This window comes from Equus przewalskii, chromosome 1 (genome assembly GCF_037783145.1).
Source record: "Equus przewalskii isolate Varuska chromosome 1, EquPr2, whole genome shotgun sequence".
Lineage (NCBI taxonomy): Eukaryota > Metazoa > Chordata > Mammalia > Perissodactyla > Equidae > Equus > Equus przewalskii.
Window position 1 is genome coordinate 138,406,468 of NC_091831.1, and position 17,478 is coordinate 138,423,945.

The following is a 17,478-nucleotide window of genomic DNA, read 5'->3' on the forward strand; positions in this document are numbered from 1 at the left end:
CATCTCCTTTACTCACTCCTAAAAATTCTTGAGTTGGGGGCCGGCCTGGTGGCACAGCGGTTAAGTGCACATGTCCCGCTTCAGCGGCCCGGGGTTTGCCGGTTCAGATCCCGGGTGCAGACATGGCACCACTTGGCAAGCCATGCTGTGGTAGGCGTCCCACATAGAAAATAGAGGAAGATGGGCATGGATGTTAGCTCAGGGCCAATCTTCCTCAGCAAAAAGAGGAGGATTGGCAGCAGTTAGCTGAGGGCTAATCTTCCTCCAAAAAAAAAAATTCTTAGGCTGGAGCACCTAAACCTCAAAAAGACCCCCAATCTTTTTAAAGCTTTTATACACCTACCAAGTTCTAAGCCCGAAAAATCTTTTATACTTGAGTGCATCAGAATTACCACAGGGAGCTTTGGTTAAACATCAGTTCTTGGACTTTGCCCCAGACCTAAGGAGAATCTCTTTAAATTAAAATTAAATGAAGTTAAAAATTGAGTTCCTCAGTTGCACTAGTCACATTTCAAATGTTCAACAGTCATATGCGGCTAGTGGCTACTGTATTGGATAGCACAGATACAGAATATTTCCATCATCACAAAGGTCTGTTGGTCAGCGCTGATCTAGAATATAGATGACATTTGAAGCTATGAGGGTGGAAGTGCTCTCTCGGAGAGTGCAAAACTACAAGAGGAGGGGATCGAAGGACAGAATTGTTAGAATCCTCCCATTCTTAAGGAATGGCCAGAGGAGTAGGAGAGACTGAGAGAGTAGTATCCTAGAGATGAAGAGAAGAAAATTTTGAGAAACAGGGTGTTGGTGGCCAGTGTGCAGTTTTAAACATTAAGGTACGTAGTTGATGATGCAGAGGGTGTTACTTGGGGAAGGATGGTTGCCCAGACAGGTCCCCACAATGAGACATTTGCCTTTGTGAATTCTCCGTTGACCAAAGTCTGCCTCCCAGAAATCCAAACCTGCCCTCATTCAAGTGTCACTGTCTTCCAGGAGCAGATTCTCTTGATCCAAGCTCACATATACTGATTTTCTATACGTGTGTCTATTAGATTTTAACCCAAGCTCACAAATACATTGATATAGGATAGATACCAGAATGCCAATTTATTAATAAAAATACAACTATTAGATACTCCAGTTAGTCTAACTAGTGCATTCTCCTTTCTCCCTATAAAGGGAAGATAAACTTTCCTGCATAAAGGGAAGGCAAACTTTCAGTAGGTTACTTAGTATGGAATGAGAACACTTAGTTGATCTTACGAAGTTTCTCAGCAGGCCCAGGTTAAGGCACTCTCAAGGGAGATCCTCGTCAGAGTTGGCCTCTTGAAACCTTGTATTTTAAATACTTTCTTGCCAGCAAACCCCTAGACCCCTTCCTTTCTCGAAAAAGAGTGTAGTATAACTGTTTTTCAAGTTGCAACCACAATACAGTTCTTCCTGTCTGAAATTCTACCCAGACACCTTGGTTGTGTTTTGATGGTTTCCAAATTCCCACAGAATTACATTCATTGCCTGTTGCTTTTTACTAGTTTAACTCTTAGAGGGCAATCTTATTTCCAAGTTTCTGAGAGACACTTCATTGGAACCACCATGAATTGCCCGTAGCTCTTCGAATTTCAAGTAGAATGAGGATTAAATGTCAAGCCTCAGACTTGGCAATTAAGAAAGTCATTGGGGGCCCCTGCTGTGGAGCAGCAGTTAAGTTCCCATGTTCTGCCCAGGGTTCCCGGTTCGGATCACGGGTGTGGACGTATGCACTACTTGTCAAGCCATGCTGTGGTAGGCATCCCACATATAAAGTAGAGGAAGATGGGCATGATGTTAGCTCAGGGCCAGTCTTCCTCAGCAAAAAAGAGGAGGATTGGCTGCAGATGTTAGCTCAGAGCTAATCTTCTTCTTCTTCAAAAAAGTCATCAGAGGAGTTTGGTGCCAGCAGTTTCAGTAAAGCGTGGGAGTGGATCCCTGGGAGTAGACGAATGGAAGTTGAATTCCTTTGTCAGATATTTATTGAATATCTAGGAAACGCCAGGCTCTGGGAGTGAAATATAAGCAAATAAGGACAAGGTCCCTGCCCTGAGGTGGCTTATCTGAGCAGGAAAGGTGATATTAATAAAGTAAGTGCAACACTTACTTCTAATGATACAGTATGCGTGGTTGGGGAGCAGCGCAGAGACGTGACAGCATTTAAGAGGTGGATTTAACCTAGGGTAGGGGCTCAGGAAAAGCTTTGCTGAGACAGTAACAGAGGATTGGGGTTGTGAAAGATGATCAGGGTTAAGCAGGCGAAGCAGAGGGGGGAAGAGACCTGTGGAGGGAGCAGCACAGAGCTTTGGAGCGCCCAAAAGGCAGCCTGTGTGGCTGCAGATCGGGGAGCGGGCCCAGGCGACTAGGGGGAAGTGGAAATAAAGCTCCTGGAACAGAAGGGACCAGAAGAGGGAGGGACGGGCGGGGAGAGGGCGGCTCCACTTAGAAACTACAATTCCCAGGAAGCACTCGGCAGACGGATGTGAGGTGAGGCGCGAGCCGCGACCTTTGAAGGAAAAAAGGAAGTGCTTCGGCGTCGCAGAGCCGGAGAAGCGGGGGAAGGTAGGCAGGGGCGCGGCGCGGCGCGGGAGGGGCGGCCGGCGGCGGCGGGTCGCTGTCGCCGCCCGCCGAGCGTCGGGAGACTCCGTGTCGTCACAAGGCGGGGGCCGTTTTCGCGGGCGGAGGCGGCCCGGGCGGGCGCTCGGAGGGCGGGGGCGGGCGGGCCTGAGGCGGCCGGGCGGCCTTGGCCCCCGGTAATCGCATCTTTCCCCGGCGTCTCGTCTGCAGAGGGAGCAGTATGTCCGCGGACGTCCCCGAGGCAGCCTCCGCGGAGGAGCAGAAGGTGAGTGGGCGCGGGCCCCGGGCCCGGGGAGCCGGGAGGCTGAGCGCCGTCGCGCCGCGGGCCGGGCCTGGCGGGCGGCCTGCTGGGGCCGCGTGCGGAGGGCGCGCCCGGGGCGGAGCGCTGCTGGTGCCGGTGCGCCCCGGCCTCCCGCACGAGCCCTGGGGCTTGGCGCCAGCGTGGTGGCGGGCTGAACGGTGTCCACGTCCTTCCTGAAACGTGCATTATCGAACGCTCCGTGGTGTCGCGTCTTCCCTGAACCACTTAAACATACGTAAAAGCCGAGGACTCAGTCCTTATGCATGGACCCTAAGGTTTCCTGTGGGCTCCTCTCTGTTAGGAAGTTTGATTTCTCCTTGTACGAACGAACTCTCCAGCTGCTTGTATTGTCTGCGTGCTGTACTCCAGGGGCGGTGTCTCGGGTTTGGGCAGTGAGGCGGGACCTGGGTTGCAATTTCACTTCCAGTCCTTCTTAGCCATGTAACCTTGGTCACTTATGAGCTCTCTAGGCTCCAGTCTCCTCCTCTGTGAAACAAGAATAACAGTACTTGCTTCGTGTGGTGCCTGTGAGGCTTCAAGGACGTGGGTGATTGACAACATTTAGTGCAGTGTGTGCTCAGAAAAGGGAGCGGCTGGGATTCGCATATGGTACTTGATTAAAAATCGAAAGGTCGGAATTGAAACATTTTTACCAACTTAGTTGATCAGGTTTTTCGTGGAAACATAGAAATATTTTGTAAACTGACTTGTAATGTCTTTCTGATGTAGGGAATATGCCCATGAATCAGTGTGATTCAAATTACGAATATAAAGGCCTTAGGTTTTCTCTAGGCTAGTGCTTGTCCTTTCCACCATAGTTATTTCTGCTGCCCTACCCTCCTGGGTACTTGTGGCTGGCCTGCAAAGTACACAGGTCCATGATATCTTGTTTCCTAAATTGTTTATGGAGAGTTACCAACGCTTTCTCTTAAAAAGTCAAGACGGGATCATTATAAACAGGATTTGGTCTAATGCTTGGATTTTGTAAGGGCTTCTGCTTAATGTTGCACCCATGGTGCTTGTGAGGTTGGAAGTTTGATTAGTGTTCTAAACCCTTTCCATATGTTCTTAACCTTGTTAACTTTTCCTGAGTTGGATGGTTCTATTATAGTATTACTTGTAAAGTGACTGGGAAAAAAAAGCAATAACATAAATAATAGGCCATGTTACCGCATTATTCGGGAATATTCCAATGAAAACTATGTTGGATATTTTTCACACTCTGCAAAAAAGTGAACTTTTGGGGCAAAAAATATATATAGTTTAAGAATTATAGTCTTCACCATAATATTAAATATCATTTATTTGTTGTCAACTATTTATCGTGGTGTTCATTATTGCTTGAAACTGAGGAACCCAGAAAAACAACAAACTCATGCCTATGCTGTCTTTTCAACACTGAGATCAACCTCAGGTTTGACTTCTGATCTACAATATAGTGTGCTATGTAATTTTCTTTTATGAGATTTGTTAGTATGTTGCCAAAGTGTAAACTGTTGATTTCTACAGTGTAAATGGTTTTACTTGGAACAGCCTAATTAACAGTCTCCTAATGTTAAGGATATCTGGAACATTTTGTCTATTAAAAGTTTAATTCAGGTCCTTTGGTTTTAGGGCTGCTGTCATTAATACGAAAGTGTGTTAGTAATATAATGTCCCTTCTTGAATTAAGGATTGGCTGTAGATGTTAAGTGCCTGTAGCATGGATACCATCCCTAAACATGAGGAAAATGTGCAGAGTCACTAGTGTGTTCCTATGGGCCAAATCACCTGTTTCTGCTATTTGGAATAATAGTTAGATGACCTAAAAAGTTGAGTTATTGTCTGTATACCCAGTTGACCTTTCAATTAAAGCCAAAGTATTCAGCTAAAATACTTTTACGGTTTTGTGGTACGTTAGTCTGTTGCCTCTGAAAAATTAAGCTAAAGAGATGAGCCCTGAATGAAGTTAAGAGCTAAGTTACTATTTCTCTACCCGAGTAGCATGTGCACCCTTGTTAAGAGAAGAAAGCTGTTTAGACCACTTTTTTTTTTTTTTAATATTTATTATACAGATTGGTTTTTGTTTTTTTGGGGGGTTTTTTTGGTGAAGAAGATTGGCCCTGAGCTAACATCTGTTGCCAGACTTCTTCTTTTTGGTTGAGGAAGATTGTTGCTGAGCTAACGTTTGTGCCAGTCATCGTTTATTTTGTACGTGGGACACCACCACAGCATGGCTTGATGAGTGATGTAGGTCCACACTGGGGATATGAACCCATGAGCCCTGGGCCAGCCCCTAGACTACTATTTTTTATTGGAATATTAATTAAACAAGTGCAAACATAAAAATAAGTGAATATTCCTATCTCTTTTATACCGCTCTTAAAACTAAAACAAATTAAATAACAAATAAAACCAGTCTAAATTATTAATTCAGTGTGGCATGTTATTTTGCTGAAACTAAATTTCCAACGTATTGAGAATATGATAGCAGTTGTTAAAGTGCAGGAGCTTTTTGAGTATGGCAAGTTAGCCCCCCCAGGCCGTTTGATGACTCAGTTTTCCTTTTTAAAAGTAAGCTATGTGGTCATTTAACTCTAGAGTTGTAGATAGGTCGTTTACATTTTAAATTCAGCTCTGTTTTCTCATTATCCTGGACATTTGGAGTAGTACTGCTGAGTCTCTGTCATAAATGAGAGCTCAGACACAGAAATCACATAGCACTAATTAGATATGGCAATTCAGATACCCTAGAATATGCTTATATTTTTCTGTTAGATTATCACTTAAGTGAAAACAAAACGTTGAAAAATTTTTGACAGAGGCCTCACGGATCTATCGTCTGTGAATTCCAGTTTGAATAACGCTAAACTAAGACAAGCATGCACTTTGGTCCTGGGGGTGAGAAGAGGCCTGTGGACACATAAAACAGATAATTCTATTTTCGTTGTGAGTATCTTAAGCTCAGGGACCTCTTTTATTCATCTTTTCTCTCATAGCACCTAGCATCCTGCCTGGCGTTGTTCAGAGAATGTTGGTTGAATGAATTTTTCTTGGAACTTTTTGGTTAAAACTATTGCCAAAGAACTATTCCAATACAAACGGCACAGCTAGTACTGCACTTACAGAGAGGAGTAGACCATGGTAGTGGTAGGAAAGCTGAATGACAATACAGGCATGTGTATGTTTATATTTTTGTATATAGATGGCTGTTAAATTTTTTTTTTAAAAGATCTCAATAGCAGGTTTTCTAGAGATTTTATTAGAAGAGTCATCAAATTGAGTTAGTAAGATGTCTTGGAGGAGACTAACTCCAGCAGAGCTCTCAACTAAAATATTTCTGTCAGTTTAAAAGATATGCTTAGTGCTTTTGTGAGTGGTAGAAAAGGAAGAGAAATATTACTTGAATTAACTTCCATATATCATTAGTAAAGAATGCATGTAAATTGCTTTCCCATTTTCCCAGATTTTAAAAAATTCGGGTTAATATTGGCGTTTTCTCGGGCTGTTTTGACACTACCTTTGGTAACTAAAAGGCTAAAGAGAGTTTTCAATTCAGCGCACAATGTGCTAGTTTAGTTTGGAGCAATCTAGAGGTAAACCCTCAGAAAAGTTTCAAAATGTTTCTCCTTGCTATCTTAACAGTTTGCTGTACAACAGTAAGTACTATAACATGAAATATTTCAAAGGTAAGCTGATGGTGAAACTACCAGGTGTTAAAGTTTCTTACCTTTATTGAAACAGTTGGAGTATTTGTTCCTTCACTAGACTTATTGAACACCCTTTCAATGCCACGCACTGGGCAAGCAACAAGGACTTAACTAAGGCTACACTATTTTTCCCTGGAGCTTGATAGAATTGGTACCTTCCTGGCAATATCCCAAAGGATTTGTTGGCTTTCATTAATCTTTTCCGCTTACTCATCAATGCATCAATGAACATATTGCTGAGCAGATAGAGGAGAATTTGCTTAGAGTGGTCAGACTTTTATTGCTGATGTTGCTGTGTAACTTCTCTGCTGATGGCTTAAAAGTGGTATCAGTCATTCAGACTTATTATCAGTGTATGACAGACTACAAAATAATCCTTAATTATTTAAATGTATTTTTTATATGTATGTATTTCTTACCTTGTACCCCACTTACTTACAGAAAGGATATCTAATGTATTTCAATAGAATAGTTCACAAAAATGCAAGTACCTAACATTAGCAAATGTTAGACCCTGTGCTAGGAATAGAGTATACAACGAAGATAATTTTGGGGCATGTGAACCTGTCAAGAGGATAACTGTCATTTACAATACAGTATTCAAGGTTTTCTTGTACATCATAAGCATATATCTCTGTTAAGATAGCCTGGGTTTCTGCCTACCCAGTTTGTAGACTGTAGTTAGAAGTTCCAGAATTCTTTTCTTTTTTTCAGGATTTTCTTTTCTCCCAAAGCCCCCTGGTACATAGTTGTGTATTTTTAGTTGTATGTCCTTCCAGTTGTGGCATGTGGGATGCTCCCTCAGCGTGGCTTAATGAGCAGTGCTGTGTCCGCGCCCAGGATTTGAACTGGGGAAACCCTGGGTCACCGAAGCAGAGCGCTAGAACTTAACCACTCGGCCACGGGGCCAGCCCCAAGTTCCAGAATTCTAATGATGCTTCTTCTGTCCCCTCCCCCAAGTTATTACCAGCATAGGAACCACTCAGCTAAATGAATCCACTCACATTCCAGCATCTATTTCTAAAAAGTAGTAAAATTGCTGTATAATACAAAGGCTTCTTGGAGAATAAAATTTCAAAACCAGATTTAAATTTTTAAAAATACTTTCTTCTTGGTTGTCATTTCCCGCCTTTGTTGATCCTCTCCATTGTTTCTTTGTTTTCTGTTCATTAATTTCTGCTTTTTATTTTTTGCTATTCTCTTTGGGTTCCGTTCTTTGTCTGACTTCTTAAGTTAGATGCATAGCTCATTGAGTTTTAGTTTTCATCTCTAATATAAGCCCTTAAGGGACACTTGTATCCCACAAGCTTGGTATATGTAGAATTTTCGTTATCAGTGAGTTCCAAGTATTTTTTTTATTCCCATGATTACTTAAATAATCATGAATTATTTAGTAATGTATTTTAATTTCCAAATGACAGGGATATATAAATTTTTTTTGACCTTTAACCTAATGCATTGCATTTATAGATGGTGGTCTGGATGAAAATGGTTAAGACTTGCTTTATGGCCTAGTATTTAGTCAATTTTTCTATTTGTGCTTTAGAAGAATATGCATTTCCTAATTGTTAGGTGCAGAATTAAAATCAAATATCTTGACTACTTTGTCTTTTTCATCAATAATTGAGGAAGGTGTGTCAAAATCTATTTTGAATAGACTTGTCAGTTGCTCCCTGTAATTGTTAGTTTTTGCTTTATATATTTTGAGGCTTTTTTATTAGAGGCGTGACTATTTAGATCCTCTGCATCCCTAATAATGCTTTGGCCTCAAAGTCTGTGTTATCTGAGACTAGTATAGGTGCACTAGCTTTGTTTCTGTGAGCATTTGCCTGCTGTGTTGGTTTTGTTTTTCCATATCGTTACTTTCAACTATGTACTTATACTTAGATTTTTTTTTGTACTCAGGAAGTAGCTAGATTTTATTTTAAATCCAGCCGCTAGATTTGGATGGACAGTTTATCAGTCCATTTATGTTTGTTGTGGTTATTGACATAGTGAGATTTGTTTCTACCATCTTACATTTTGCTTCTTTTTGGTCTTAATTTTTTTTTTTTTTCCTTTCTTGCCATCCTCCCTCTTTTTTTTTTTGAATTTTCTTTTCTTCTTCCATTTTACCTCCAGTATTAGTTTAGAAGTTGTGTACTTTATTTCTCTTATTTTATTGATTCCCCATGAAATTTTGTGATGCATCCATAACTGAAGAAAATGTAAAATTATCGTAAACTCTTTTCTAAATGATACAGAACCATAGAACACTTAAACTCTAAAAATACTATACTTTTATATAGTATTTTTGTTCTGTCCATTTTTAACCTCACATTTAAGACATTAAAATTAGAAAAGTGATATGTCACTTACATCTCAATAAAGCTGGGGGAAAAATTAGAAAAGTGACTTGTTTGTCAGAATACATGCATGTATACGAATTGCTTTGTTTATTATTCTATATCTCAAACATTTTTTGGGATTTATTTTCATTCTAGCTGAAATAAATGTTTAGGAATTCCTCTGAAGGATGTCCAGAAACATGCAATCACACCAAATTCTGTGTCCCCTTTTATATTTCTTAACATGGCTATAGGGATAAATTGCTTATTTTCCTGATTTTATCATTCAGTGTCTTGTCTGGAAAATAGAAACCACTTTGGGTATTTCAAACAGAAAAGGATGTGATTTAGAGAATTAGATTACAAATTATTAGAAAGGATAGAGGAGCAAAAGAGGGAAGATGATGTTTTCAGAGGTGAGGGATTGCAGACAGCTGTTGACCCTGCCAGAGTGAGCACTGTTCCGAGCCCATTGTCCTCTACCCCGACTCTCCTGTAGCTGCTCTGTGCCCCTCTACAGCAGCTCACAGGGCCTGCAGCTGTCTGCACATTGTTGGTGGCATCACCAGGAACAGAATGGGTTCTTTTTCCCGTGCCTTTCGATGTGCTGTAGGTGCCATTGGCAGAACCTAATGGAATTGAGTCTGGGAAGTGTGTTTCAGGCTTCTAACTGTAGTGATTCAGGGGAGTGTTTAGAGAAGGGTAAGTGTGGGCTGAATGCCAATGGACAGAGTCTGCCGCCTGATGTGTTATTTATACTTCACTCCACAGGCAAATCTGTGGCTGCGTCAGAATGTTGGTAAACAGCCAAGCATTTGAACTTATCAGTAAGGTCCTTGAACTGTCTACATGTGCAGAAGCTTAAGAATGTTTGTGTGATCCATGAGAAGTATTATTGACATCTTGATGATATTTAACTATATTTAAAAAATATAGCTTTGGTCATATTTTTCCCCCTTTTGGTGTCATATGCAGCTGAAATTCTGAATCCAGCTACAAATTTGCAACTGGCAAGTACTTGCCATTGTGCCATGTATTCAGCAAGAGAGTTCAAGAATTGATTTGTTTTTCTAGGATACAGGTAAATCCATTCTAAACCTAAATGATATTTTCACCTGTGGTTGTTATTTTGCCCAAAAGTTTTCTGTAGTAAACTATTTTAGCTTAATTGAGCATGCTTAATATTATATATAAATATATAAATGTATTCCATATTAAGAAAATAAGAGGATGCCAGCTAAGATGGTATATTGTGTACAGTTTTCCCCTCCATATATAAAATGGAGGAAACCTGAAGAAACACTGCAAATTACGGAAAGTTGTTACTACTATACCAGAAATTTTCAGGAATCTCTCTTAGATACAGAGAACTGATGATTCAAATCAAACACGGGAAGAAGTGGAGAGCCCTCATTTCCTGGCCCAAGAAAGCTAGATGGTTTTAGTGGAAATGTGGGACTCAGTTAACACTCTAATTTGAAAGTGCTGGAACTGAAAGGCTGTAATCAGGTTGGATTCCTTTTCAACCCACTTTCAAATGTAATGTCAACCAATTTAAAAAACAACTGTGCAGGGGAACCAAGAGTAGATCCCTCCTCCCAGTTCCACTTCTGAGTTGCAGCGCTGTGATTGCCCTGGAGCTACAGTAGATGCCTCCTGGGAAGGCTGAGCCCCAGAGAAGAAACTGCCGTGACCCAGCCCCCCTTCTTACACTAAACTGGTAACCTTGAATTTATATTCTTTCTCCAGCTTTTGTGATCAGTACAATGTAGTCATATTTTATATGGGGTTAGGTTCTAAAGTTAGTAAGGCAAAAATTACATATAACTAAGTTCATCCTTGAAAATATCCAACGAATTGGAGACTGCCCCATCAGTTCTCAGTAGGTCAATTAGTCACTTTTTTGTTTAGTGTTTGAACAGATGGCTGGGCTGATTGCCAGCTGAGGTAGTAGACTTGTGTTGTGGGCGCTGAATGTTTAAACACTGGAATGATAAACAGTATGTTGATATGCTTACATTCTCAAAGATACCCAGGGATTGAGACCATCATGGGAACAGCAGGTTTGCATCACACACCTTACCCTTGAGCTCTCCCTGGGGCGTACCCTTCTTGAGTGGAATGACTGGCAGAATCCCTGCTGCTGTTTAGAGTCTCTATCTCTGGCTGAGAACACATAGTTGAATTTTGTGTACATCAATGAATGAATGATGTGACCACTGTAAAAAGACTGAAAGTCAAAATAGATGCGTGAAACTGCAGCATAAAGGAGGAAAGTAAAACATTTGAAGCAGAAGGGAGCATACACATAAAAGAAGCCCCTTAGGAGAAGTATATTTGACAGCAGCAGCTTTTATTCTCAAAATCCTCCAAGATGAAAATGAGAAGATGTAATTACACATGAGGAAGCTATTCAAGATGAAGGAGATATTGACAATATGTAAGGTGAATAAAGCTGATTATAAAACATGTATGAATATAATTTGAGGAAAATATATACAAAACTTAATGTGAGGTTGTTTCTCCAGTTCCTAAATTGATAAATGATTACTTGCTGTACGAGAATGGTGGGCTTGGCATTTATGGATTTAACAGTCTTGCTTTTTGACTTTTCATTAATAACCTGGAAGAATCGAGATCTGCGGAGGATGTGATTTTGCTGAGCTGTATGCAGAAATGTGTCCATTAGCCAGAAAGTGCATCTTGCCGTTGCCCAGTCTTCTCTGTCGGGGCAGCTGTTTTCCTTATTCTTTCTTCTGCAGTACTTGCCATAAAGTGGTAAACACTGCTTCTCTAAAAATGTGTAACTTGGGAAGAAAGTAGTCTGTATATCAAGACTAGTATTAAAAGTGAATAGCCTTAATATACTGACAGTCCTTGGTCAGAAAATACATTTTTTGGGGCCGACCAGGTGGTGTATTGGTTAAGTTCACATGCTCTGCTTCAGTGGCCCAGGGATAGGGGGTTCGGGTCCTGGGCGCAGACCTACCCACATTCATGAAGCCATGCTGTAGCAGCATCCCACATACAAAATAGAGGAAGATTGGCACAGATGTTAACTCAGGGCCAATCTTCCTCACCCAAAAAAATAAATAAATAAAATACATTTTTGCTACATTAAAGAATGGAATCTTTGGCATGAACAGTGTCATTAAATATGGGGGGGAAATTAGGCAATAATATACACAGATGTGAAGATTGATGAAAATGTTTCTCTCCTTTACAAATATCAAGGTCTTCTTTATTGAGTTATTAAGGGAAAATGTGTGGGAAAGTAAGCTGCTGTTAATTTCCATTAAAGAATCTCAGGAGCTTCCAGTCGCCCGTGATTTTGGCTAAACAGGAACTCAAATCTTTTGTATTTTAACAGTATTAAGACAGTTCTCTAAATATAGGCAAAGAACTGATAGTTCCATAGAAGGTGACTGACTATAAATGTGTTATACATAACTGGAAAGTAATGGCAAGCAAGACTTCAGAGCTGAGCTGTCTTGATATTTTTATCCAGTGTGTGGGGTGTTACACATGCATCACAGCTATAATAGAACTATCACATGGATCATTTGAAAAACAAGATAGAGATGTTTTAAAAGCTTCTGTGCTAGATTTCTTAATCAGATGCTGCGTTATTGGGCATTTGACAACTAAAGTCAGAATCCAGGTATCAAAAAGGTGAATTATTTTAAATTACTGAATTGTAATAGAGAAGTAATTTATTTAAAAATTATTTCAGGAAATGGAAGATAAGGTGACTAGTCCAGAGAAAGCTGAAGAAGCAAAATTAAAAGCAAGGTATCCTCATCTGGGACAAAAGCCTGGAGGTTCAGATTTCTTAAGGAAACGACTGCAGAAAGGGGTAAGTTCTCAGGTGTAATCTTCAGCGTTTAAGCCTGTGAACTCACTGTGCCAGTAGTGATTGTGAAATGGCTATCTGCGTGTCTAGCTCTGTCCCTTACCCTGTATATATGTGTGAAATGTTTTTTCCAATGTTTTATACTGTTCATTCTGTAAATAGGTAGGATGAGAATCTACAGCTCTATCACTTTTAACTATAAACGATTTTAAGCGTTTAGAAAGGTGCAGATAATAATATAACAGAACCCATGTCCTCACCACCCAGATTTAATGTGTTAATACTTTGCCACATTGACTTCAGTTTTATCTTTGTAAGAAAGAAAATGTAGATATAGTTGAAACCTACCTTAAGTGTATGTGTATATACCCTTTCTCTCTTCTCCAAAAGCAACCACTATCCAGAAGTTGGTACTCATCCTTCTGCCCATATTTTTTAACTTTTACCTGTTTTAAAGGTGATTTCCACACAATATCCAAAAGCTTAAAATACTTTTTATTTGGATGAAATAATCACTTATAAAAGCATAGCTTACTATCTCCTTTACATAATACATTTCACAGTTAGAGAGTTACTCTAATACAATTTATATATTGTAATTTTAGTAGTTTATTGAAAACATTTTTTCAGAATCTTATTACCATACTTTGTGAGGTAGAAACCATTATTTCTCAATAATGAGTTTTGAATTGAGATAATGCTACATGTTTGTTCCTTAGATTTTCTGTTCTAACCCTTTCCTTTGTTTATAAAAAATTAAAAGGCTCTATCTTCGGTTTAAGCACATTTGAGTTATTAACCATAGAAGGAGCAGGGAATGATAAAATACTACTTACGGAAGAGAATTATTTATTGAATCAGATGCCAAGTCATGTTTGTCCTTAAATAAATACCTTACATATACTGGTATCTGCTGCTTGCTTACAAAAACATGTCTGTGTGTGTGTGTGTTTACATGTGTATATTAGCTGTGGTTATGTATGGATTATTTCCTCAAATAAACCAAATTTCAAAACAACATTTTTTCCAGTGTTAGTGAGATACGACATTGCATAAATTTAGGGTGTACAATGTGGTGATTTGATACATGTACATATTGCCACAATAAGGTTAGTTAACGCATCTTTTACATAATTACCGTTCTGTTGTTACATTAAAGCCCTACTCATAGCACTTTTCAAGTATACAATTCAATATTGTTACCTATAGTCACCATGCTATGTGTTAGATCCCTGGAACTTAGTCATCTTATAATTGGAAGTCTGTACCGTTTCACCAACATCTCCCCATTTTCCCTACCCCTCAGCCCCTAGCAAGCACTCCTCTCCTCTGTTTCTGAGTTTGATGTTTTTAGATTCCACATATAAGAGAGATCATACACTATTTGTCTTTCTACCAAAAGAATATTTTAACAAATTATTTAGTTTAACAAATTATTTTTTAAAGTGGCAAAATAATAGAATATTTTTTTATTTTACATGAAAGAATAACAGTCACAGCTTTGAAATAATAGGATGACAAGGAAGAATTATACCAATATATAAAAATGTAAAACCTCTGTCCTGTGAGAAGTAATTCACTGGGAAAACTAAGACAAAACTGATAGTAAAAAAAAAAATTTGTAAGGCTCTTTAAAGTATACAGGAAAAACGTTAAGCTGCCCCAGAGAAAGGATTTTTTCTTTTTAATTGGCACCCGAACTAACATCTGTTGCCAGTGTTCTTTTTACTTTCTTCCCAAAGTCCCCCAGTATGTAGTTGTATATTCTAGTTGTGGGTCCTTCTAGTTCTGCTATGTGGGACGCTGCCTCAGCATGGCCTGATGAGTGGTGCTAGGTCCATGCCCAGGATCTGAACTGGCGAAACCCTGGGCCACTAAAGTGGAGTGTGTGAAGTTAAGCACTTGGCCATGGGGCCTGCCCCCTAGATAAAGGATTTTGACGGAGGAAATATGGTTATTAAACACAGAGAAAAATATCTTGATAGACATCAGTGAAATGTAAATTAGAACAATCATACCATATTATATACACTCGCCTAAATTAAAATATTTAAAATAATACCCACTGGTGAGGTTGAAGTTCAATATTGCTAATATGCTCTTTGCTATGTGTAGCATTTAAAATTACTCCTCTCATTTTGGAAAGGGATATGGATCAAGATTTATAAAAATGTTCATATTCTTTGAATGAATAATCTCTTGTGAATTCATCTAAGTATAATTCAATATAAGGAAGAAGTCTCAAGTTTTGAAGATATTCTTTGTAGTTTAACTATAATTAGAAGCAGCACCACTATTCAGTAGCAGAGAAATAGTTAAATAAATTGTGATAAGTCAACAAAATAGAATATTGTGTGATCATCTAAAAGCATATGAAGACCATAATATAGGGGATAAATTGGAAAAGCAAAATGAGAAGCATGTTCATTACAAATCTAGGTATGTAGAATGTATTTGTACTGAGTCTCATTTTCAGAATGTCCCATCAGGTGTGGTTTTAGTTATGAAATAAATTATATTGTTGTCTTTGACTATTATTGTTGGGATTTGGGATTTAACTTTTAGTGTTTACAAAGGTTTTCTCCTTTGCTCATCAGTAGCGTAATTTATGCTAACAGGCTTTCTTCCAACATTTGGGCTGTTGTCTCTAATTTCCTCTTGCTTCAACTATTTTTTACATTTTAAGTATCTTGGAGTTGCCAATGAGAAAATGCCGCTTGAATCAAGAAACAATTATATAGAATTTGAGAAGGGAGCTTTTGAATGATTCTGTTTTTACCAAAAATATCAATGAATAAGCACTTTTATATTAGGGAAATGAAATCTTATATTCAATTGTATCATTTCTTACTATGTTAAAAGAGTTTTGTTTTTTTTTTAAGATGTCTAGGTTACAGGGTCCTGGGTTTTAGTTTTCCTCTGTCATAATAGCAAGCTGGCAAGTTACCGTAGTATCTTTAAATAGTTTCTTCTTCATTTGAGAGGGTTGGTTAGATATTATTTATGTCAGGTCCATTTCTCTTTTACTGTAGTTGGTAATGTTATTATGATACCTCTTTTAGGCTTTTAACAATATAACATGTACACAGTGACGTATGGACTGTCAAAACTGGGAAAGATATCAAGAAGCAGTCTGGCCCATGTTTTTTTATATTTGTCAAGTTTGTGAAGTCCTGAGAAAACTGGGGGTCCAGTTTTAAGAAGCATGGCTTTAAAAGTTAAATATTGTCACTTTAGGTGATCACTTAGTGTCAGTGTAATTATAAACACTGATGTAAGTGTGGCCCCTAGATTTGGGTGGGAGGAGGCTTTTAGAAGAATGCCATCCAGATAATGCAGACTGTTTTGTTAATTTTTAAAGATTTTCACTTAAAAACTCAAAATTTAAAAATTCTTTAAGACAGCTAATACTGCCTTCTTAGACTGTATCTGTCCCAATGTGACAGGCAGTGATGTTCACCCCATCCTTGGAACAGTTAAAATTATTAAGCATTGATTTTAGTTTTGTTTCTAGCCACACTAAATAAATTTAATTCCTTTTCCCCAAGCAGAGTAGCCTAATCTACAATTAAGTGAGATCCCCTTATGATGAACTTTTGCTTACTATAAAATAGGTATCATTGGAAACTGACTTTATTACATTGGGAAAAATCCACCTAAAATTTGTAGTGTGTTAAATTTCTGTTTGTGCGTTTGACCCAGTAAAATATTTGGCAGCCTGCTTTGTTCTCTAGAGGCTATTAAACTTCAGAAGTAGCTCTCTAATATAATGCGGTGCATCAGAAGTTCTGAGATTTCGTTTTCACTATACTCATTTTAAAACATGCAGAAATGAAGCTGCAGCAAGCCTTAGAAGGGCCTGGTCCAAGTTTCCTTGTTACTGTTCAATGTGTTACATGAACAGTGACGCAGGAAAAGCTATTTGTAATGTTAGACCCTTTGGCCTTAGGCCAGATCTGACTTATCAAAGAATAGTTCCTGGTGGGAGGCAGCTGATGAGACCTTTTCCCAGGCCACTCAACAATTTTGTACAAATCTCTGAGTTTCCAGCGACTTCATTTACCACGTGAGGTATCCCTGAAGTCTCAAAGAGAATATTTATAGTTTTCTCCCCTTCACCCTTTGTCCAGGGCCTCATCTCATTTCTGGATTATTCCCTCTTGCCTACCCTAGACAGAGGTTCCCCTCTTTTGAGCTCCCATGACACTTCCTCTACTTAAAACAGTATAATGGTTGATTTACCTGACTCTTCATCTTTGTGTCTCTCTCCAGGATTCACACAGTGCCTCAGGTATTGCAGGCACTTTCAGTGAAGGTTGGCTAAACATGATAGGTGGAAGTCAGAACCCAGGCAAATTCATTTGTTTTTACTCTGGAACAGATTACTCATGTAGATTGGCAATATTAAGGTTGATCTTTAGCTCTCATCACAATTTCTATTTTAATGATAAAGGGTATGATTGTTACCTTGTCCATCCCTTCAAAAAAAAAAAAAGCAATGGTTGTACTTATTCAGTGTCTTAAGTGGAAAATGATGGAGGTGTAGGATAGGGATGTGCATTTTAAGTGATAATTAATTTGTAATGAGTTTATTTCTCTCATTACCCTAGCATTTATATCGTAACCTTAATTTTGATTCTAGTGAACTGCTCTCATTCAAATAAATGATTTAAATCCTTGCAGAAATGTTTGTCCTAGATGACA

The 17,478-nt window shown here is 38.9% G+C and overlaps 1 protein-coding gene across 11 annotated transcripts in view; it reads left to right on the forward strand.

Annotated features, from left to right (window-relative positions):
* The first annotated feature begins 1,951 nt into the window (after positions 1-1,951).
* ARPP19 (cAMP regulated phosphoprotein 19) overlaps positions 1,952-17,478 on the forward strand; it is a 30,186-nt gene continuing 14,659 nt past the window's right edge. For 3 of the 11 annotated variants that reach the window (XR_011541159.1, XR_011541160.1, XM_070624160.1), the window contains exons 1-3: positions 2,495-2,589; positions 2,815-2,869; positions 12,655-12,777. Coding sequence is in view for 8 of the 11 variants with exons in the window: in XM_070624160.1 (XP_070480261.1) it covers positions 2,825-2,869; positions 12,655-12,777 (168 nt within the window). In the remaining 3 variants the exon portion in view is untranslated. Of the gene's footprint in view, positions 2,118-2,324; positions 2,590-2,717; positions 2,870-9,901; positions 10,003-12,340; positions 12,583-12,654; positions 12,778-17,478 lie in introns of those variants that run through there. The other 8 variants (XM_070624146.1, XM_070624139.1, XM_070624178.1 and 5 more) reach the window with 8 other exon arrangements.